This window comes from Ischnura elegans, chromosome 13 (assembly GCF_921293095.1).
Source record: "Ischnura elegans chromosome 13, ioIscEleg1.1, whole genome shotgun sequence".
NCBI classification, from domain to species: Eukaryota; Metazoa; Arthropoda; class Insecta; order Odonata; family Coenagrionidae; genus Ischnura; species Ischnura elegans.
The window spans coordinates 1,043,544-1,068,108 of NC_060258.1; the positions used below are offsets into that span (position 1 = coordinate 1,043,544).

The 24,565-nt window shown below is 38.9% G+C and overlaps 1 protein-coding gene across 1 annotated transcript; it reads left to right on the plus strand.

Moving 5' to 3' along the window:
• The first annotated feature begins 2,082 nt into the window (after positions 1 to 2,082).
• Positions 2,083 to 23,792, plus strand: LOC124170368. The gene is made up of 4 exons (XM_046549091.1): positions 2,083 to 2,151; positions 6,703 to 6,766; positions 10,083 to 10,544; positions 23,641 to 23,792. Exons 1-4 carry the CDS (start codon positions 2,083 to 2,085, stop codon positions 23,790 to 23,792), a joined length of 747 nt encoding a protein of 248 aa, XP_046405047.1.
• Positions 23,793 to 24,565: the final 773 nt, after the last annotated feature.

The following is a 24,565-nucleotide window of genomic DNA, read 5'->3' on the forward strand; positions in this document are numbered from 1 at the left end:
ACTTTATCGCTCTCATGACAACACGTGAACTTTCGCTCAGTACACACGAAAGTGCTATCATTTTATGCATTTTAATAGTATTGCTTTCCTCAAATCTTCTTTGTTTACATATTAATCGAAATCCATTGCTGTGCGATGGCCAAAAGCATTACTTGATATTGGGTCTAGATAGTTGGCCTACCGAAGTAATTTATCTTGTCTCCTTAACAGTATGACAATAGTTAATTTGGATCATTAATTATGTGTGGTGCTAGTGGAAATGAGTTTTTTTAAGCAATATGGTATGAGATGTAATTTTTGCCATCATAGGTTATCAGGCGATTGAATTCCAGGTAGAGGATCTATGCTAAAGCCTTTGAGTTCATCAGTATTCACACGGGAGAAATGGAGTGGTGGCCAAGTTGCATACGAATAGTATAAACACATAAAGGGTCTGCTTTAGAGTCTCAAACACAATGGCTTCATTCCCTTCCTGCAGTCGTAGGCCTGTGTCTCCTAGATACTTGATAGATGTAACTCTTTCTTCACATCCAAAGTCCTCCCAGATTCATTTTCTCTGTCTTCTCCATGGGACGTGCCCGCCTTAGGGTCAGTGGTCCAAGGCTCCACTGACGGGGGACCACAGGTGGAATCTTTTTATTTCTGTTCGTACCCAAGGCATGTTGATCCAGCGAGAAGGCAACCCATTGGACCCAAGGGCTTTTACACCCGATACCTCCTCCCTTATTTTAAGGTACACCGACTGCACACCGGGTAGGCACGGAAGCAGGTCATTTGGAGTGTGTGTCACAGGAATACAGTGCTGCAGTAGGTGACTTTTATAGAGCTGCACAGAAGGAAAACCAAGAGAACAATGGCCAAAAATAGGAATGCAGGTAGAAAAATCAAGAAGTTATCAAGTAAAACCATTAACCTAGAAGAGAAATTAAAACAGGTCAATTGCTTTGAAAATGGAGATCATCAAAGCAATATTGCGCGGAAGTTTAAACTCATGATTATCTCTTTACTGTTCTGCAGCTGTAAATTTTGAAGCCATCATTTATAAATATGTTCCATACTTAGAATCTGATGCATTGTTTCCTTACCTCTGTATTTGTATTCTCAGCTTTGAGTAGATGATTCTTTTTTGTAGAATGATCCCTTTCCCTTTACTATTCCACAGTCTATTTCTTTCTCGCTTCATCCATCACTGGTTGCTTGACTTTCTGTGGCTTATCAATGAACTGGTTACTCTGCTTTGTGTAGCTTATCATATAAGTCTGTTTGTAAGGTTATGAAACATGAAAAACGCATATTATTAAAGCCATGGTAAGTAGTGTATTTATAATTTAAATGTGTGATGTTATCATTTGTTTTTTATATTTTTTCATGGATATATTCCTTTTCCACCTGAAACAACTTCACGTGTTTGAAAGTACTGTCTTATACCTTTTGAGCAAATAAGTTGTAAATGGTTCAGTTATATCCTGGAAAACTAGTAATGTTCTACTTAAATTGCATTGAAAATTTTTGTTTGGTCCCTGGATATAAAAATTCTTCTAGAAAGCACCACTTATGAGTAGGGATAGGAATTTTTCGGTGGTTTGAGAGGGAGAAAAGCTGTACTTAGAAATTGGAAATTCAGTTCTTTCAAATAGACATTACGGTGTTTTCTCAAAAACTGCAAGTTTAAATATATACTTACATTGGTTTTTATTTAAAAACCTAGAAAAGGGTCACTTCTATAGTTTAACCAAATATATCTTGGATATGTGACTTTTCCCTTGTAGCTGTGTTATGACTGCAGACCTCAGTGGTGGAACTGGGGAAGTTGACAAATGTAAAAGTGGTAATTTTAACAAAATAATTATAAATACATATTATAAATTCCTAACATTAATTACCTTGAGGCATCTTGCAGGGTAGTATGAAGACTATATCCATTTGAAACTAACTTTAATTTTATTCGTGTGAGGAATTCTGAAAAGTGTTTTTATCTTTCTGTATCTCAATCATTAATGATGTTGATTGGGGTTTGTGTTGCAGCCCAATACCTTAACTGCTTCCCAAGGTGAAAAGGTGGAAGCTCAGGGCAGGGGAGCAATGGTGGCAGATCGGGACTGGATGCTGGTCGGGGCAAAGAAGGAACCATCTCCTGAGGAGAATGCCCAGGTATGTGTGGAATTTAATTAATTGTTGAAGGAGATAGTGGGTAAAAAATGTTAATCATGGAAAATGCCAGAACATTTTGATTTTGTATACAGCTTTAAAGGTAACCCATTTGATTCAAAGTTACCAATTACTCAAATAAGTTTTCTCATCATAAAAAATCTGTTTTTCCCTTTTTATGTTGTTCATTTGTGTAGTAGATTTTTTGCCGTATACATTACTATATATAATCTTGGGACCGATAAAGTTAACCTTATTAGCCCTCTAGTGGGGACGTGGGGCACCTCGGTGGTCCAAAGTGTTTCATGCGTGTGCTGTTATTCATGTGATGACATAAAATACCTGTGATTTTCAGAAGCTTACCATTATTTTGGTGTCAAATGCCTTTCATAGATACTTGTTAGTAACTGGTTAGCATTCAATAGCAAAAGAAAGTGGGAAAGTGGGCCACAAGTTAGAAGTGTTTGGCACGTTTATGCTACTTTTATTGGTACCTCAGCAAGTGGCCTACTTGTTTGCCTTCATCACAAGGGAGGGGGGTGAGATGCAAATGACCTAATGCTGTAGCTTTACAAGTGACCAAGCTCAACTTTTTTCCCTGTGGTGAGTAACAAAGAGCCGTACTCCTGCAATGCAAGTGTGTGGATTCCCAGTGGTACCGTTTATTGGAAGTATAGTTACCCTTCTTCAAATTTCATTCATCTTACAAGGGGAGATCATGAAACTTGCTCTGTCTTTTTCAATGCCGTATTTTTTATGGCCTTTGGAATGGTGAACACATCCCTGAACTAGTAGCGGTTCTGTAGAATGGGCATTAGATCGGCTGTACTTAATTAATTTTCAAGGAGTACTATTCACAAGCCACATATACTTCCATAATATCGCACTACTCAGCATACCGGTCAGGTGGGGTAGTGGTAGCGATTTTGGCTACCTGCCAGGGGACCAGGGTTTGGAGATTCGTCATGGCTTTATATTTTGTTGTCTTCTTTGTTCTCATATGGCCTCAACTTTTTCATTAATTACTAATTGCGACGAACACAGACATGAGACTTTTTTATAATTCATAATGGCGTTTAGGTATTTAAGCAGTGTCATTTCTAACGTGGAGAAGTGAAGGCTCCACTTGTTACTCTCCTCAAAAACATACCGAAAGATTAATGGGGAGCTGTAACAGTGGCTTTTTTTTTTGAAGAAATGACATATGTTGGTGCGCCTGTTGTTATTATAATGGAAGGGCTACAGAAGATTTTGGGAAGCGGCGAGCACAAGACACATTTGGTGTAATTGTTGCTTTTAACCCTCTAGCGGGTGCGACTGTTATTTCTGCACAACTGGGCAAATGGCATACTTTGCCCACGTTATGTGCATACATGATAACACTCGATTTTTGTTTAAATTAATCTTTATTTCTATAAAGTAGTTAAATCTTGTGCATTTATAGGTGATACAGATATAAAGGTACACAGCTGGTCGCACGGTGTAATTTATACGCCACTTGTGATGGGTTCCTCTTCCTGATTTAAAAAAATTAGCTTCAATACCTCAAACTTTGAAAACTCACAACATACACAGTCAAAGTACATTGTAGGAATAGGCGAGACCATTCTAGCCCAGAATATACGTACAATCTTGAAATCCTTGGTTTTCGAGGATTGACTTTTTTTATATGCCAGCAGGCCTGGTCCAGGGCCATCAACTTTATTTCACCCTATTTATCAGTTGAAATGATATTTTGGAATGGTTCTTTTAGCACCTAGGTACTGTGTTAGTAAAATCCCTTTGGAGTAAAGTGAATTACAAGTGTTTGAGAAATATGGCATTTTAAAATCCTTTTGTGTTCTTATTAATTATGTCTGTACGCATGTTGTGGATCGCTGCGAGCTTGTAATTGCATGTGCTCTCGCAAGATTGATTTTAATTTTTAATGAGGAAGTCAATCAGTATAAGCAATGAAAAAATTAACATATTGGTGCACACCAACGCTTGCTAGTATAGTCCTCGTATCTCCTTGTTTGAAATGACACTACTTAAATACCTAAACTCCGCTATGATGATAAAAAATAGTCTCATGTCTATCCTTGTTGCAATAGGATTGTTCACCAATTTTTTTATGGTCTTAAATAAAAGTACACATGGAGGGGATACTGGCAGCAGTTTCAGCACTTTTCTATTAAAAAATTTAACCCTTAAAAGGCTAAGCAAAAAGTGTGGAATACCAGGGTCGGCTCAAACGCTCCGAAAGCATACGCTGGTTGCCGAAGGCATGGTGACGGCTAGTATATTACTGGCTATCCAAAATCGGTGTGTGTGCAAGAGGCCTTTCAGTAATCTTCACAAGAATAAATATTGACAACATTTTGCAATTCTATGTTACAATGCAGACGAATCTGAGAGGAACATAATTGATTATTTTACGATATTAGTTCCCTTTAGTCACCATAGTTTTTATAGGCTAGAAATTAGCAAAAGCCTTTCAAACTTAAAAAAACGAGCGTTGTGTGACAGGGATTGTTGATATAATATGAAATGTATCCCTCAAGAACCATTTCAGCATTTACTAGGGTATAATTCAAATAAAAATGGAAGCCAGTCTAGGCCAAGTAAATGGTAACAAAATTAAGTATTTGATTCAAAATATACTCATAAGTACATTAACATATTTTACAGTGTTATCATAGTTAATATGCATCAACTTTAACCTCACACACTTGACTCCTTGAATTTCCAGAGCACTAAAAATGTCATCATTAGATTTATTTTCTGCGTATTTAGATTTTTTCTTGCCTTGACTGCTATTTATTGAATAAAATTGAAAATGAAAAATGAGCATAGGGCACTTAGCTCATATTGGGCACAGTATTAGAATTAGCCCTCACTAAACCACAATCCGAAGGCATTTCTCACCACGGCATCCACAAATTCAAGTACGGCTTGGATAACGGCGTTCACTGAAAGCATGCAGTCAGCAAAGTAGCTGTGTGTGATGTCAGAGCCATTCGAGGCTGACTTCCCGCGGAAACTTCAAAAGTGCAAAAATTTCAACCGAGCACAAAAGAAATTGTAATGTACCTATTGCAGAAATTTCTTCACCAATGTGAATTTTTAGCCAAAACTCACGGTTAGCATCTACTTGAATGGGTAATTTCGTTTGAGGTAAACACCCCTATTAAAAGTATTGAAAAAGGTGGCACCGTATGATCACGATGAAGACAACCAAATATATTGCCATGATGAAGCCCTGGTCCCCTGTGTGGTAGCCTGAAACGCTACCACTACCCCACCTGACCCGTCTGCTAAGAGGTGAGATATTATGGATCTATAGGCAGCTTGTGAAAAGTACTGCATGAAAATTAATTAATTGCAGCCAAGCTAAGGCCCATACAATGGAATCACTACTAGTTCAGAGATGTGTTTACCATTCCGAAGGCCATAAAAAATATGGCTTTGAAAAAGGCGTAGCAAGGTTTGTGGTCTCCCCTTGTTAGTAAGGCTTACACACGAGTATTTACAGGCAGTCTTACCTATTCGATTCAAAGTTACTTATAACTCAAAAGAGTACATATTCTTACCTCAAAATAAGTGATTTTTTCCTCTTTATTTTGTATTTAATTGTTGTAGTTTTCTTGCCTTATATTTTTCTTGTCTTGTATTTTTCTATGTTAAATCTTAATACCGATAATGCAAGTATCAATATGATATTTATTTTACTATAAAATATCCTACGACCAATAAATCATGCCTCATGAAGATGTTTATTTTACTACAGGAAATCCCAGGGCTGATAATTCATAGCTCATTAAGAAAATCAGGTCTCACATTTCAATCAAACTGTGTAGTGTTGTAGTTCATTGGGAGCTGTCCACAAATATCCTCCCATATTGGGTTTTATAACCAATGGTTTTAAAAGTGGAATGCATTTCAGCATTTATATACCTAATATGTTCCCCTAGAAATGGTCTCCTTTCAAGTAGCAGTGGTAGTGTGGTGGTTATGGTGTTTGGCTACTATCTGGAGGTCTTAGGTTCCACATTAGCATGCAGCACTTTTTTAATAATTTGTTTCTACTTTTCACTTTACAAAGTTGTACAAAAGCCTGCTGTACATCATTATTTCTATGATTTTCACTGAAGAATTTAGTTTTCTTTGTGGAAATCTTTTTTCTGCAATATAGCAGCATCAGATTTTATCTCATTTTTTCTCACAGATGCCTAGTTTCCATTAGGTTATTTCGGTTTACTCATTGCCAAAGAAACCTTAATTATTATATGGTATCTCATTAACTAAATTACATCCATTGCAGAGTTATCTAATGAAGATAATATTACAATGCAGGCAGAACATAAATCAAAGACCGTTTACATGTTGAAAAAAATGGAATAATATTTAATTCCCTGAAGTGTTGCAAATATTTTTATTTTGTTAGGAAAAATTTGTGAGGAATTTTATATTTTGTTGTAATGTGGTTTATAAAAAAGTTTAAATCAATCCTTTCAAAAAAAAAGTCCTGAATCTCTTTTCGTGCATGATTAATATCTTGATGATTACTTCCAGCCTACCTTAAGTGAGGATGGGGACCCATTTGAGAGTTCAACTACTGCCCATGAGTCTGCATTTGGTGAGTACTCTTACGGGTAGCAAATAACTCTATCCTTGGAGGGATTGATTTTAATGTGGAAGATCTACAAGTAAATGCTTTTGTTTAGCCAACTTTTACTGTGGCTAAAGCAATTATTGAGAATTTGACTTTGTCCCATAAGTCCACAATGGAAGTCATGGATGAGTGCTTTTAAGTGCCTCAAAAAGTTGCATACAAGTAAGGCTTACGTCACTTTCAGATGGCACGGTGCTGCACTTTCATATAATCTAATGTCCCTACCGATGCCTTCATACCAATCAAATCATGCGGTGTTCTCCACTGCGCCCATTTCTAACTGGCCAGGCACTGCACCATCAACAGCGTCAACTGGTCGTGAAACTCAGACCGCTTTCAGATAAGAAAACTCTGGATTTCCTTGTGCCATGCGGGGAATATAGGAATGTGAAAAGTCGTCTCTTCTGAAATCAGCCTTATTGTGACTGATTCTGAAGGATGAAGAACCTGAATTAGTCATTCATCCATATTTCCTGTTGTCTTTATTTTAAGTGGTAATTGGAAAGGGAAGAAGTTTTATGTTAACTTTCTTTTTTGTAGTCATTTGAATCGTTTTTAATGGTCTTCCCGAACAAAATATTTTTGTTTCACTAAAATTGTTGGGTATGTAAATGAGCAATGGCTAAGAATTTTTTCTTTATTTTCTCTATTTGGCATTTTTGACAGTTAAAGAGTCATATTAAATGAATAAAAAGAATGCTGCCTTGCTTCAACCAAGCTTGGAGACTAGTTTATTGAAAGAAAAAATTTACTCGTAGTAGCCACACACCTTTTTTCCAGAAATGCTGGTGAAAAGCGGTGCGAATCCTCAAAATTATATACCCAAAAAGCCAGAATGGAGCATTTTGTTTGAAAATTGAGTATGAAAAGTAAATTTCAGGGTTCATTGAAAATGTAAACATGGAACTTGGTCAAATGAGGGCGAAAATTAGCTTAGCTTTTGGACCAATTTGAATTCGTGGTAAAATTAGAGAAAATCTTTTAAATGAGTGCATTCCTATTCACCCTTTTGTCCTTGGGATTAGCAATGGTGCTTTGTTAGGTTTTACTAACTACTAGGCATGAAGCTTCCTTGGAGGAGAAAATATTGTTGACATAATATTAAATTTATAGGTATGCTCTAGAAATGAAATCAGTATGGCTAAGAAACAGCCGAATTCTTGATATCAATCAAATAATTCTACATACAAGCTGCATAATACCCTGAAAGGCGTGTGGAAGGGGGTGTTAGGACTTCCGCTGTTCTTACATAAAAATGATATGCTCTATGGGAATTAGGACTAGCATTTATTAAAATCCCTTACGGCTCGGGGGAAAAACGAATTCCCGTATCTACCCGTTCCGCAAAACAACTCTTTTAATTTATCGCTTCTATCGGACCTGGAAATATAGTGGGGCTCTAGTATTTTGTCCTCCGTGTCGCTTTTAAAGAAATCCATCCTCAACTGTTCAAGAAATCTAAGCCTAGCACTCAGCCTTCGAGTCTCCAGTGGCTCCCAGTCCAATTCACATGACATCTGGGTAATGCTTTCTGTACAAAGATAGCAGTTTTTGGCGAACCACAAAGTCTTCTTTAGTATTTTTTCTGTTTACTGATTTAATCTTTCTTTGATGGATCCCATAGGCTCGTTGCATTATCGAGGTGCCGTCGGACGAGTGAAAAATAGCACCTTTCTTTTACTTTCTCATCTGAAAATCTTCCCACAATACGCTTGATAAATCATAATTTCTTCAGGGCTATGCCACAAATATTTCTTATGTGTGTTCCCCGCAATAGGTTCGAGGTTATCGTAACTCCCACGTACTTCACTTTTTATGTTGCCTCTATGTTAATACCATCCACTGCATAAACATGGTTATAGATGTACAAACTCAGCAAGAAATGTACCGTCATGCATTTGCTCAGATTAAGTTCAAGTTCCCTCTCTTGGCTCCAGAAATGAACGTTGTTTCAGTCCAATGATAGAATTTTGTAGAGTGATCACTATTTTCGCGATAGATGACAGGGTCATCAGCAAATAAAGGTATTTTACTGCTAAAGCGGGAGCAAAGCTCATCAATGTATATAATGAACAACAGGGAAGAAAAATCTATTGTTCCCTTAACCAAAATAATTGCTGAAAGAAAAAGGCCTACACACGTTGGTGCAAAAATAAGAAATAAGAGGTGAATTTGGAGATAAATTTTCCCTTGCAAAAGCAGAGCAGGGTATTCATCTCTCTTTAGTTCCCAGAAGAATTGACGATAATGTCATACTGACCCAAAATAATAAATTAGTCTTTATTCTTTCTAAAATGCTTTATGATTCTGCCATTGATGTTGAAAGGGATAGCCAAAATAAATCTGAAATGCTTACATCCTACAACTAAAATTGACGTTGATCTAGTGGACCAATTCTGGGCAAAAACTATACTGCAGGACGTAATCAAGATGGCAGCCTTTGGTCATTTTTTGCTAATAATCGAAAATTTCTGCTTTCGTTGCCCTTGGCATTTTAAAGGTTTATTAAATATCTTCTGAAGTTTTTAGGAGTGGCTTTCTGCAGAAGAAGGCTTGGGAAATGATTAAACTGCATGTACTGAAAAAGAGTGGAAATGCCACTATCCCAACACAAATAAGAGCTCAGGCTTGCGTGCCATACTTGGAATATCTGCCCCCATCGCCCCTCCAAACCATTGCTTATCTCATGACAGTTGGGTATATTTCACTCAAGGGAGTTTCTTTTGGCTGTTTGTTCATTGCTTTTATCTTTAAATTTTTAATTACCTCTATGAAAACTAATTCAGGAAAATTTCAAAATAATTTTTCTAGATACTCATTTGCAGTGCCACAAAATTTAATGTGATTGCCATTGTTAGGAACCTTTTTAATTTTGAAAATATTCACTTATCATTAAATATTCGTTTTAAAAGAAAAATATTTTTCCCTCTTTTAAGGACCAATTCTGAAAGGGGTATAATTTTATTCTTTTTCTGCAATTGGAAGTCACATGTGTGATGCGTATGTGTGTGCTTGATTATATGTCTACGTAGCATTTTAACCAATGATTTCGTCTTTTTTGTTCTACCACACCCCTGTTGCCCTCGTCATTTTTATGCTATGTGTTCTTTTCCCCTCCATTCATTTACATCGAGTCTCTAAGTTCAAGTCCAACTTGGGCAGCAATTGTACCACCTGTTTTTACATTTTTCCATCCATTCAATGGATTTTAAAGAGAAGATGTTGTAGTCTTAAATTTCATGTTTGATGTTGTTAGTTGCTATTTAAAAATTTCTTCTAGGTGTCCCGGCTGCCGAAGAAATGCCCGAGCAAACAACATCAACTTCATATCTGCTTGTAGAAGGAAATATAAGGAATCATTCAATTGATGAATGCATTGGTCCCACAGCTTTGGTGACACAAATTGATTCCAAGGCTGGAACATCCCATGAAGAGATAGAGAAAAATCTGATGGATGAAGACTTAGAAAAATGTGGTGCTTCTGAATCTGATGAAATATCAAGTTGCTCAATTCCTAATGACAGACAATGTAATACCAAAGACATTGAATCACTTAAAAGCAGCAGAGGTGGAGCCGCAATGGCTGTTGTTGGGGAGAGAAGTGGTTGTGATGCACCAAATACCTCGCATAACCTTAGGTTTATCAGAATAAGTAGAAATGACAGAAGTGGCTGTGGGACCATCGTGGGAGGCAACAACGAGGTACTTAATTCCTTGATCGAAAATCCAGGGAACAATTCCAGTTCAAACGAAGATTCATATAATTGCGTCAACTGCAGAGATGTGTTCAACAACAAAAAGGAGCTAATGAAACACATGAAAATTCATTTTGTTGCCCGTAATTTTGATGCTGCAGCAGAATCATCAATCGTAGATGTGTCATTAGAAGCACATCCATCAAGCGGACACAGCAGTTCTTGCGAGCCTACCATCTCAAAGGGTTTAGAAGAGCTGGATAGGAAAATGCTAGAGCCCATGCAAAAAGAAAATTTGCTCAACAAGGAAACCAGTGGAGGAAAAGGGGATGAGAAAAACATAAGACGATTCACGAGAAGTTTCACAGTAGGAGAGAAATCAACTACACAAAGTTTATCTTCAAAGTCATCTAGCATTAGAAATGTACGCAATCACGTGGGTCCGAGAGAGGAAGATAAACCCTATTCATGCAGCGAGTGCACTGAGTCCTTCACTCAGAAAAGGGACCTCACCTTACACAAACTTAAACACACAAGAGGGAAAAGGTATTCTTGTAGCACTTGCAGGAAATCTTTCACTCGTAGAGGTCATCTCAATATTCACTCGCGAATACACACGGGAGAGAAGCCTTTTATATGTAAGGTTTGCAGCGAGTCCTTCTCTAGGAAAGACGTTCTCTACGCGCACGTACGTAAACACACAGGAGAAAGGCCCTATTCATGCAACGTGTGTGAAAAGTCTTTCCCGATTAAGAGTAACTTAGTTAGACATGTACGCACGCACACGGGAGAGAAACCATTTTCTTGCAACGTGTGTGAAAAGTCTTTCTCGAGTAGTAGCCACTTAGTTAGACATGTACGTATTCACACGGGGGATAAACCGTATTCTTGTAGCATTTGCTGCAAGTGTTTCACTCAGAAGAGTATTCTCGACAGTCACACACGAACACACACGGGAGAGAAGCCTTTTTCTTGCAGTGAGTGTGAAAAGTCTTTCTCGCATAAGAGCGACTTAGTTAGACATATTCGTACGCACACGGGGGATAAACCGTATTCTTAAGGGGTAAATTGTCAATATGCAAGAAATCTTTCACTCAGCCATCATCTCAAAAGTCACATTCGAACACACGCGGGAGAGAAACCTTACTCCTGTAGCATTTGCTGCGAGCATTTCACAAAGAGATGTTCTCTCGACAGTCACATGCGTTTGCATATAGGGGAGAGAGGCATTATTCATGACACGAGTGTTAAAATTCTTTCTCAAATAAGAACCACTCGGTGACACATTTTCGTATACATTCGAGAGAGAAGCCTTAGTCGTGCAGAATGTTCTTGAATGAAAATTCTTTTCACAGAAGAAGCAATGTGGTGGGACACATGCAAACGCACGCAGAAGAGACCTTTTTCACGCAGAATCCGCCAAAATAATCTTTCACTCAGAGTCGTTCACGTAAAAGTCACATGCGAAACAACACGTAGGAGAAACCCTTCTCGTGCGGCGAATTATAGTGTCCCTCTCGACAAAGAGCCTCTTAGTACATTTGTACAAAAAAAACGGGATTTGCTTTATTTCTGCAACGTCTCACAGTGGGCTAGAATCGAAAAAAGCTGGCCAAAACCTCAAAATCGATTTTTTTGAGCTAGGAAGTTGAAACTTCGCACACACATTCTCAAATAAATTGTGCATAACTGCCCAGATTATTTCGGTCCTGTGTTTTCACTTTAACAATATATGTGAGGTCAAAGTTGAGCAAATTTAGCGAAAAACGACCACCCTCGATTTTTTCTGAAAATTGCCGACTTTATCCTCGTGCAGTGGTTTTATAAATAGTTTTATCGACAAAACTGTAATACCATCTTAATTGACACTTCTTATTCTTTCATTTGAAAGGCTTTTAAAGATTTTGTTTCATCAATAACAATAGATACATAACAAAATGGCGGAGCCTGTTTTCAACCCATTTTTTTACATAAACGTAGAAAAAAAGTAGACATTGTCACCGGCTTACACTAAGTAACTTATATCATGTCGTTCTTTGAAGCTTCTACATTGTGAATCTAAAGTCAAACCTTGCACCAATTTGCAACCCCGAATTTTAAATCGTTTTTTCGAACGCACGGACGACTCCGGTTCTGGCCGGCGGCGGCGGAGAGTACGGCGACGCGGCAAGCGGGTGGATGCAATATGGTCTCATTCACTTTTATGTGTGGATAACAGATATATTAGTGACAGAAAATAATCACCAGAAAGTAAAATTTATAAATATTGCTACGAATGACTCTCATTATGAAATCGCTGGGCACTGCAAGAGGTGCACTGAAAGGTTTCTTTCTTTGAGTGCATTCCATGGAGAATGGACTTAAATCGCGTTCTTAAAGTGGGGAAACGGACTTTTACTAACTAATAAACTTTTTCAAAATAACAGTTAATATATTCCTTAAACGTGATAGAAAATGGCTCAATACAGCACTTGATTTTGCCGTATTTTGCCAAATCAAGTACTGTCTTGGTGCTTGAAGAGTTCATTATTCTTATTTAGTTTATATTCTTGATTTAAAGCAATTAATAACTATTCCTTATGCAGCACAATTTACATGTTGCTCTAGTTTAGCCAGTGCAGATGGACGTCAATTCATGTTTTCAGGGTTGTATCGAAAGAACGAATAGGAGGAAAACGAATGCAAAAGGAAGATACAGTGACCATCCTCGGAGGCAAGAAGAACTCTTGCCAAGTGGATAAAATGCAACCCCGAATATTATGTTATGTCAGATTAAGAGGCCCTCTCAATAAGTAATTGTGTCCATGCAGCTCACCAAATTTAGGTGCAAGAATCTTCGAAAATCTGAAATGCCAGGGATATAATATTAACCCCAGCGATGAGAGAGTGACGCGAGCATATGATTTCATTTACCCGAGTGAAATTATTGTAGCAGAGGTTATATTAGAAGTTTCCAAAAATTGTTCTGTTCTCTTACTGCAACTCGAATCTTAACGTGCATTTCCACAGATCCTAGTTTCGCGTCGCATATAAAGTGCACTTTAATTTGAAAACACGGCTTTGATAGCAGTGAGGACATGCGAAATATAATTGCACGTGGGAACGAGGGCCTATGTCTCATGAATTATTGCTCGTGAGCACCTTTGTGCCTTCTTGTTTAGGTAAAAAATGCTGTTCGTTAGGCGAAGCATGAAACAGGCACGAGTATTCAAAAGTCATCACAATTATTCTAGATTTCCTCTCCAAATACATAATTTGATTTTCTCTCTCTCTCTCACTGACGCTTTAAATACAATTATGGTATGCCACCAACCGTGCATAAGGTCTTCATTCAAGGAGCTGACATTGCAACAGAGTCCATTCTTAATTGCGACAACTGACAGGGGAAGCAATATAGGCACGATATAAGGACGTGAGAAAGTTCCGTGAACGGTTGACTAGAAAAGTGGCACGAGTGGCCACAAATAGGGATTTATTTCGAAGACAACTCCTAATGTCATAACTGATAATGACAAAAATTATGCCAATTAAACTGGAGGAAACACACAGCTTACCGAACAATGTAATGGATCTGTTTTTGAAAAAGGAAAACATTGCTTTAGCTCAGACAGTGAAAGTGATAAAAACTCGTCAGATAGTGAATGAAAAACAGTAACCTTTTATTGTTGACAGTGCTAATTGCAGAATGTTAGTTGGGAAAAGCGTAAATTGTGTTGTTTTTGTTTATGTTATGTTTGTATGGTAAAATATTCCTGAAAAATAACCATTTTGTCAGCAGCGCAGTTTTAAGAATAATGACGTTGATATATAGGTAAGAGATTTAAATCAATACTTTATATTGAGCATAAGACATAGATTAAAATCAACTGTTATTCTTAGAAAGAATACATTATTCGATGTGAGTAATATGCCTTCCGAAGCTTTTAAAGTTAAAAGGAGTTCAAACCAAAAACAAGTTCGAGGACTCGGCACTACAACAATACTATAAAACGACCGTTGTCCGAATGCCTTTAAATATGTATGGCAGGTTAGGAAGTGGAGGCCATAGATCATCGAGGGCTCTTGCCTAGAAATAGAGCTTATTAGTTAATAAAATAGTCCGTTTCCCACTTTAAGAACGCGATTTAAGTCCATTCTCCATGGAATGCACTCAAAGAAAGAAACCTTTCAGTGCACCTCTTGCAGTGCCCAGCGATTTCATAATGAGAGTCATTCGTAGCAATATTTATAAATTTTACTTTCTGGTGATTATTTTCTGTCACTAATATATCTGTTATCCACACATAAAAGTGAATGAGACCATATTGCATCCACCCGCTTGCTGCGTCGCCGTACTCTCCGCCGCCGCCGGCCAGAACCGGAGTCGTCCGTGCGTTCGAAAAAACGATTTAAAATTCGGGGTTGCAAATTGGTGCAAGGTTTGACTTTAGATTCACAATGTAGAAGCTTCAAAGAACGACATGATATAAGTTACTTAGTGTAAGCCGGTGACAATGTCTACTTTTTTTCTACGTTTATGTAAAAAAATGGGTTGAAAACAGGCTCCGCCATTTTGTTATGTATCTATTGTTATTGATGAAACAAAATCTTTAAAAGCCTTTCAAATGAAAGAATAAGAAGTGTCAATTAAGATGGTATTACAGTTTTGTCGATAAAACTATTTATAAAACCACTGCACGAGGATAAAGTCGGCAATTTTCAGAAAAAATCGAGGGTGGTCGTTTTTCGCTAAATTTGCTCAACTTTGACCTCACATATATTGTTAAAGTGAAAACACAGGACCGAAATAATCTGGGCAGTTATGCACAATTTATTTGAGAATGTGTGTACGAAGTTTCAACTTCCTAGCTCAAAAAAATCGATTTTGAGGTTTTGGCCAGCTTTTTTCGATTCTAGCCCACTGTGCGTCTGCAGCAAGTCTGTCACGCCATGATGCGACCTAGTAACCCATTCGTACACACACTAGATAAACCTTGTCAGTGTAGCATTTGTTGGAAGTGTTTTGCAGGGAGTGGTTACCTTGACAGATATACATACATGCTCACACGTGTGAGCGCAGCCTTGTTTATGCATAGTCCGCATCACGTCCAACACTGCAAACAGTGGCCCTGACCCACACATGTGTAAACGTACAATTGTGATGTATTATTATTATTTCGTATTTTGCACTAAGTCTCTCACTGTTATTTCTAATCCCAACCTCCACACGCGCTCTAAATTGAGAGACTATTCATGTTGTGTATGTGCGTGGTTTCACTCTGATAAGTCACGTTTACGCATGCAACATTTTCTTGCGGACAGGATAATTTAAATAAATGTAACAAATGTTCCAATTAAACCTAATGCAAAGCTACACGGAGGAGTGTAATGGTTAATTTTCGCCTGCACAACGAGAAATGAATGATGATATTGTGTCGATGGGCCATCTACATGTTTCTATGAAATGCGTGCCCAGTAATGTGTTTCTGGATTTTCGTAATGAATATTGAAAGAGAGTAGTTGCAGAAAAGGGCACACCCAGGCTATCAGATTAGGATGAAGCAGCCTACACTACACATTTTTGTTTAAACACGTCCACAGTATTTACTCCAATGTTTCTGGCTTTAAGTCCAGTCTTAATTGGCATCTTCTAATTGCTTCCGAATTTTCTTAGAATTAATCATGTGTTCTTTGAATATTCTTTGTATAAATAATTATTCTTGTCCACATTTTGTAAATAATGTGATATCAGGGCACAATAAAAGGCTTATGGCCGAGTTTGTTAATTTAATGAATTCAGCATGTCATTTATTTTCATTGTTAAAAGATATGCAATTTTATTCCTATTTCTCTGTTTTCACTCGCGGCTGAGCGATTCGTCACGATTTGTCGGAATGCACCGTCAATAGGACAGCAAGGAAAATCGTGGGCCATTAACCTTAGAACGGTGAAGTCGCGAGAAAAGCCAGCAATGGAGGTGGAAGATGTACAAACATTGGCAGAGTAAATGGGGATGTTATCGGAGGGTGGGAGAGTAAGCCGAGGACAGAAGGTGGATGCTAGGTGGCGCTGAGCGGACTTGCAGTGTTTGGTAGTGAGAAAATGATTCACATGACACGTCGGACGCAGCCAAAAGTAGTACTGCGGAGTGAGCGAGCACGGGATTCACCAATGTACAAACTTTGGCCGCAATCCGTTCAGCCGTATGAAAACGCATAGCAGGTAGCAAACAGATATCCTCTTTTACGTGCAAAAAAAGATGAAGAGCATCCTGGCATTATCACATCGCCGAGGAATGCCACACGTTCCTCCTTCTCAGAAGCTAGGTCCACATTATTATAATTAGAATTTATGCTACTTTGTACACAAATGTGGTTAAACAATTTATCTCAGGAAAATAAAGAAACGTCCAGTCTACTTTAAAATTTCAATACCTTTTCAGAATGTAGATATGCATTTTAGGTTAACTAGAGGTTTCCCCTTTCTCCACTCACAAAGATTACATGATGTTACATTAGAGGGTGACCTTGCACAATTTGTCACCTCCACAGATGCCATTGGGTGTTTATATTTATTTATTGCCAAGGCCAACAATCTTTTTATGGATAGTTACTTACATTATGCTTACATTCCACTGTAAAATAAAATTAACGTAATTTGAAAATTAAATGTACTATACTCACATAAATGTATGTGGCCAAAATATTAGATCAGTCATCTTTAGATAAACAACGAGAACTGACCCCAGTGCATGGCGTCTGATATATCGGATAAGATAAAAGTTATTAACATATTGAGAAAAAATTCAATAAAAAATAATTTAATTACCCTGTGGGACGACTGAAAGTTCTTTGAATGCCATATCTTACATAAATCCTTCTTAAGTCGATACATTCAAGTAGTCAGCTGAAATATTACCAGCGCAGTAAAGACAGACATCCATGTCAACTTAATATAGTATCACTATGTAGCGCATGTCAATTGGAGCCCAGAAAGAAATTATATACGGAGGTTCGACGAATCGGACGCTATGCACTATTGAGTTATACCTTAAGCTGCGGAAACGTTTTTAAATGGTCTGCATTGTGATTGCGGGGAGAACGTGTGTTAACATTTGACCAATTTTCTCGCCACTGGCAGCCATATCTTAAGATTTCAACGTCGTCCTTTCCGCGGTCGCTTGAACTCGGCCAAACGTATACCCTTTTTTCTGAACTGACGGCGGCTGACCGTGAGCTTGCTCGAAACCCACCCACTCTTCTAGCCAATGACAGAAGAAAGTGTGGAGGAGCCCGCAGTCTCTCTCCGAGCTCCTTGCAGTGCTGATCCCTCTCCAGCTCGCGGTGTTGCCAAATCTAATCCGTTGGAACCGCACAGCGTTCGTCCTAGAACCATCCGCCGCTCCCGAAAGTACCGTTATTCCCAAGGCTGGCAACGCCGGTCGGCCGGATGGAGGGGAAAAGGGAAGGGGATGGAGGAGAAAGGAGAAGTGGAAGGGGCAGCGCTTCTGATGGTCTATTTTCCACCCAGCCGCCATCAGTTCGGAAAGAGGGTATAGTGGCAGAGAGCACAAAGGTGTCTTTCGGGGACTGGATACCCTCATCACGGGGAGCGCTGCCCGGATTTTCCCTTCTCCGAGAGGGAAAGAGCTCCCTACTTTCCGCGGCGCATTCACGATGAAAACAATTCCAACGATTCCTAGCATTTCCTAGGAATTTATTTATGTTGCTGTTGTACATTAGCCAGGGAAACTTATTTGAATGTATAGGTCTCTCCTTCTTGTACTATCGGCGGTGGATCTTTCGTCCCCGCGTAATTACCAAGGACATATTACATATACGGTCTGTCGCTAGGGGGTAGGGTGGGCAGTCCCGAATTAAGAGGGTTTATCACCTGCCAGACACACACTCGGGGTCGACGGAAAAATATCTTTCCCGCTCAGGTCCCGCACACAGTGGCAGAAAAATGTTGACGCTCCCGCAGTTAAAGGTTTAAAGCTACCGGCTGCGTCCGCCGAAGATGAAGATGTTGTGTCAACATTTAATCATTAAGTTAAGCTGCGACATACGCAAGTATATATGTCGAATAAGCAGTCGTGGAGAAAAGGTAGCAGTGATTCAAGCAGATATGAGCCTATCCCTGGGCAAGATAGGCCAACTAAATAATACACAAAGCATTTGGAAATGCCGCGATTTGGCGATGGGAGGCTTCTAAATATGCCTCGCATCATCTGGAGGAGAAGGCAGCGGGCCATCTTGATATGAGTAAAGGCAGGGGCCACGGTGGTCAGTACAGCGACACATTTCACTGCAGGCGTGAGAACAGTTACGTGAACGGCTGTAGTAATGCGATGAGGAAGGCAAGGGGAAACAACCACATTATTATCCCGAGGAGTCGCCGTCTCTCCAACGTTAAATTATCACTCACGATGGAATTCTTTTGGGTAAAACATTCCGGAGGTAAAAGTGGTCCCCCATTCTGATCTCCGGGAGGAGACTGCCCGAGAGGGTTTAATGGTCACCTGCGATAAGTTTTGAAGATAGGTATAGTGGCGGATAAATTGACGCACAGCTCATCAGCGTCTGAATGCGGGCAGTTCAGGAACGACTTGTCTTCCAAAAAATCCTAGCGTTTTCAAAGTCAACCTTGTTCGTGCTTCGCGATGGCGGATAAACGAAATTGTCTATTTTGGTGGGCCTTTAGTGCGTTTCCATTCTGCATTCAAGGATGTACGCATCCAAGACATCGGAAAAAGGTGCGAGGATTCTGGAAAAATACGGCATAGTGCACTTTTGTGACTTTGTCGTGTTCTGCAAGAATCCTGTGGCAAGGAGACAGACGACCCCATATGAAAGGCCTAGTGCCATTCAGATATATAGACGAATAAACCGAGTCGAGTGCTCTTGCGGAGACTCGTGCATGTGCCAAACATCACGAGCCTTGAAATGCAGAATGAAAGAACACCAAAGAGCTACCAAGAATAGATAATTTTGTTTGTCCGCCATCGCCGAGCATATATGGGGAAGGCCAATGCACAACGTGTACTTCGGAAACTCATCACCAGACAGAGGCAATAATTTCCCCGGCTGATTAAAGAGGCTATCGAAATAGCCAAAACACCAAGCTTCAACAGGGAGGACAGCTACTCGCTCTCCATTGCCTCGAAGAAACTCTTCCCCAAACCAGCAAATTGCCTTAGCTTGCCGCATCTTACCATAATCAAGCCTTATATAAGACTGCAAAACATCTGCATCCGTCACTTCAAACCTGAAGACGCCTGCAGCATCGCTGGCGAAACTATCGTTGAAAGAAGAATCGGCGCTGAGGGCAAGTTGGAAGCCAAGCTGCACCAAGAGGCTAATATTACTTGGACTGTTCTCTCCCCGTTACGGAAGCGGCTTTCTCCGCTCCTTACTTGTTGGACCACAGCCAGTAAACAGGTGGGGGACTGCGCTGTCGGTTCGCTGCCTGTTTATTACTTTTGTTTTACTGCTGACATTTAACGTGTATGATTTACGTATATGTATTGCTAACATTCTACGGAAGAAAACTGTATATATCAATTTTCAATTGATCCCCCGGTTTGGAAGTTAGCAGAGGTTTGCGTTGTATACAACACATCCGTTAATTTTAGTGGTAAAAACAGCTTGTTTTCGGCTAACTACTAGTGATAGATGTGGCTTCTTCATATCAAGATTGCAGTTATAGGAACGAAAACTACGGTAATGTCAAGCGCTCAAATTAGGGAAACTTGATTTTACGCGCATAAAACGGGTACTTTTGGGGAAAAAATATTAAGAACTGAAAATACGATGACGCCGAAGATTTTTTGTGACAGGCCGACACAGAAATGAATTCTCTTTCGTATGATCTTTTTTGCATTGAAGTTGATTGATTCGTTTAGACGCTAGAGCTCCTCAAACTAGGGTATCTTGCTTTTTTACAGACAGTACATGAGCTAAAAATGATGCAAGACCCTTTGAGAATAATGGCAATAAAATACACGTATCAGGAGGTCACATTCTCTCCAGATCACCCCGTGATTAGGAAGAGGAAAATTCTCGAGCTCCTGAAGGAGAATGAAGAATGTAGCCCGAGGAAGTGCAAATGGAGCATGCTATCCCCGTAAACGGTAACGAGGGGGCTGATGAAGATACATAATTCGAATCGATTGATGCAAGAGGACCGAATTCTTTCCAACACAAATGAGACTCCCTCTTCTACATACAAGAGGGAAAATTTGAATGAAGTTCAAGAGCAAGCATGAGCAAAAAATGGCTGTTCTCGAGCGATTGCACTTTCTCTAACCAAAGTTGAAAATAAGTCTGTTTCTTTGCCCATCCCTGCCTGATTATGATGGTGACTCTATTGAAAACTTGAATTTATCTTTTTGAGACTGTGTATGGAGAAACTCCTGAGAATATTCAGAGTATTGGTATATTTTTAGTGAAAAACATAGTACCTGGGTGTAATGTACAATCCATCAGACATTGTCCAAGTGTCATGGTCCTTCTATGCAGGGACTGTACGTTAAACCTCATGCAGGCAAGCCTGATATTTTTACATGGTTGGGCACTTGGCGTACTTTAACCACGATTTTATATGATAACACTCGTTTTTTTTTTAAATTTATCTTTCTTTGTAGAAATTACTTCAAGCTGGTACATTCATAGTTGAGACTGATATGTCGGTACAGATTTGATACACATCCGGTTGTGCGGCATAATTTATTGGCCAAAGGTGTTGAGTCCCTATTGTCGATCGTGAAAAAATCTGCTACGATACTTAGAGCTTTGAAAAATCACACTGTAGACAGTTAAAGTAAAATACGGGAATACACGAGGCCAATTTAGACCAGAATGTAAGTACAATGATGAAATCCTTGGTTTTCGAAGACTGGCGAACTTTATTCGCCAACAAGCTACATAGCTCGAGTGTTAATAGTATGTATTTGCATCCTGCCGTATATGCAACACACAAATTCACTGTTGTATCGCCGCGCAGTCTGGTGCACAGGAAAATGAAAAGTCAAAGCAGCGGCCCCTTCTGTTTGGTGCAAGCCGGCAAAATTGCATTGAGGGAAAATAAGTAATACTCGATAATACGAGCGAAAATTCCGGTATGTATCACGGAATCAGTAATTTAAGGAAACGGTATAGTTGGGTTTCAAAGAGAGAAGACATCGTAACATAAAGTACTTTCCCTGTACTTTTCCTCTCTTGCAAAAATACACAAAATGTATGAATACATTACAGACATGAGAGTTTTTTACCACTAGAATTGTTAATGGCGTCTGTTGATGGATAATGGCACGCAATTCACAAAACGTTTTTAAAGATAATACTAGAAGTAACATTGTTGTTTAACATTTTTCATACTTCTTAGGTTTTATTTTTTTGCGTGCTTATGTTAAGTTTCCTTTCTTTGGTTTAGTTATGGGATTCGTGGGTTTTTAAACATTTTATTGAAGTTTAGAATTGAAAAATGTGTGGAGTCGATATGCTTCCATATGAAAATAATGGAAACCTTTAAGTGAAATTAAAAGTTAAATAGTGCAATTTAATACTTTGCGTGACATGGACGTAATATTACGTCCTGCTAATCCTTCTGAGGATTACCATGGACGTAATATTACGTCTTTCCATTTAATTGGCTTTGTATGAGTGAAGCCGTTATATTTCCCCCGTGGTACTTTCCCAGTTTACTGCTTAGTGGTTCTGTTTTTTTTCAAAAATCAACTGCTCGATAGAAAAAGAGTTCATTTTATGTCTTGAGGACGAAAAGTCCTCTATAGCTACCGGCATCCTCATCTTTGGCCACTTAGTGTGAAAATTCTTTGGGCCAATCGAATCGTTCGTTAAGGGTGCATTAACCCTTTCTGCCATTCAGGATTTATAATGCTTTGCTTGAAAAAATGCTTTTTAATGATTTCTTTGCTTTAAATAGTTCAAATTGATTGTATAAAAAAATAATTACGCATGTAATGGCGGTACATCATACGTTGCAACTTTCTTATTTTTCAAAAACAGTAGGTTTTCATTGCTAAATTATATATTTAAAAATTAACAATACATGTTATTCAACTCATTCGTAAATAAGAACAAAGTCCATTTTTATTTAAATGAACATCGATATAAACATATTTTTGATGCTAATGTTTTAAAAAATGTACGAATATAGTAAAAAATGATGGATTTTTCAGTAGGGCTTTAACTTTAGCAGCCGGTACCCGAAGTGTTAAAGGGGAATACATATTTAACCCAAATATCAAGGAGTTATTCCGCTATTTTTGACATTTTTTTCATTGAAAGTAGCGCAATGATAAAATATATCACTCCATCGCAAGTGGGCGAAGAATAGGGTAGTTTCCTTCATCAAAGAAAACGATAGGCATTGATTGCGATTCGTTACCCACCATTAGTGTATTCATAATACACAAATTATTTGGTTTTTGAAATACCGGTTTAGACGAATGGCAAGGGTCAAATTTTATCCTCAATTTGAAAAGGCCAGATTGGCACCCATGCGATTCCACTCCGCGTGACGTCACAGGGACCTAGTTTCAACACGAGAGGATAGGAGTTATACATCGTTTGAGGTTACCAATGCATGCATGAGGCACAGAGCTCAGGGAAACATGTCTTAATAATCACCTATTAAAACTGGCTAAGGTCGGAAAGTTTTCTTCGTTTGATAAAGTATTAATAAACCTTTTTTTAGCCAAGCGCTACCATTCAGCAAGATTCTCAGCTATCCGCTAGCATCTTGCGTCCTATCAGCGCTCAGAGCCTCGATCAGGGTCACTTCACAAGGAGAGAGGGAGAACCAGAAATGCGTCGCGCAGACTTTTCTACTTACGCGTCGCGTTTTTGCGCGCTTGAAAATTTTCACTTTTCATTTAATCGCGAAAAATAGATATCGTCATTTAAAAATCTAAAAGCGCGAAATACGTACTCCAGGAGTAATAATCTTTCGATTTAGGCAATAAAAAATAATAGGAAACCACCCTATTGGAATTTTGGTTGAAAATATTTTGAGATGAACCAGCAAGACACCTAATAACCCATCTAATTGGAAATGAAAGAAATAAAGTACGCGCGAAGTTCGAAAAATGTGGGGCAAATTGATTGGTTCTGTGGTTGAGATAATTCTGTTCAATTCAAGCATCTGTTAGATTCAAGCTCATCTGGCACTTCATCTTGCGGTCAGACTTATATTCGGTCTTAAGTAGGGCTTGCAAGTTGAAGATGATTGCCATGAAAGTAGTTCAGAAACGATATCCCACGGCTAATGACAACACCGAAGTAATCCAGTGAGTGACTACGCTTCGAGATTATTGATATATAAAAACAGCAAAAGAAACGTCGCCGCGGGTGAAGGAAAAATAGTTTAATTTCCAAACTTCAATATACTCCTATGGTAAAAAATTTTAATCCATCCAAATCTAATAAAAAATTGTCCCGTAGCAGATGCAAGTTTATACTTACATATTTTCGTATCATCTCAACAGAAGAAACTATTAATCACCAGCAAAGGCTTATCCATACATTTGGGAGCGCAACTTCCACCAATAGGATAGTTTACTTCATCAAAGAAAACGAAAGGCATTGATTGCGATTCGTTACCCACCATTAGTGATATTCATAATATACAAATTATTTCGTTTTAAGAATACCGGTTTAGACGAATGGCAATGGTCAATTTTATCCTCATTTGATAAAGCCCAGATTGGCGCCCATGCGATGCCACTCAACGTGATGTCACACGGACCTAGATTCTATACGAATAGATAGGAGTTTTACATCGTCTGAGATTACCAATGCCTGCATGAGGCACAGAGCTCAGGGAAACATCTCCTAATAATCACCTATTAAAATTGCCTAAGGTCGGAAAGATTCCTTCGTTTGATTAGGTAGATATTAACAATCCACATTTAAGCCAAGTGCTACCAGCAGGCAGGGTACTCTGCTACCTGCTAGCATCCTGCGTCGTATCAGCGCTCAAAGCCTCGCCCCAAGGTCACCTCACTTGCGGCAGCGGGAACGAGAACGACGTCACACGGACTTTTCTCAGCGTTAATACTTAGCCG

Coding starts and splice junctions, on each gene's coding strand:
- LOC124170368 (XM_046549091.1), top strand. CDS start 2,083: ATGGTGGCAGATCGGGACTGGATGCTGGTCGGGGCAAAGAAGGAACCA. Junction 2,152..6,702: donor CTCCTGAGGAGAATGCCCAG/GTATGTGTGGAA, acceptor GATTACTTCCAG/CCTACCTTAAGTGAGGATGG. Junction 10,545..23,640: donor AAATCCAGGGAACAATTCCA/GTTCAAACGAAG, acceptor GTTCAATTCAAG/CATCTGTTAGATTCAAGCTC.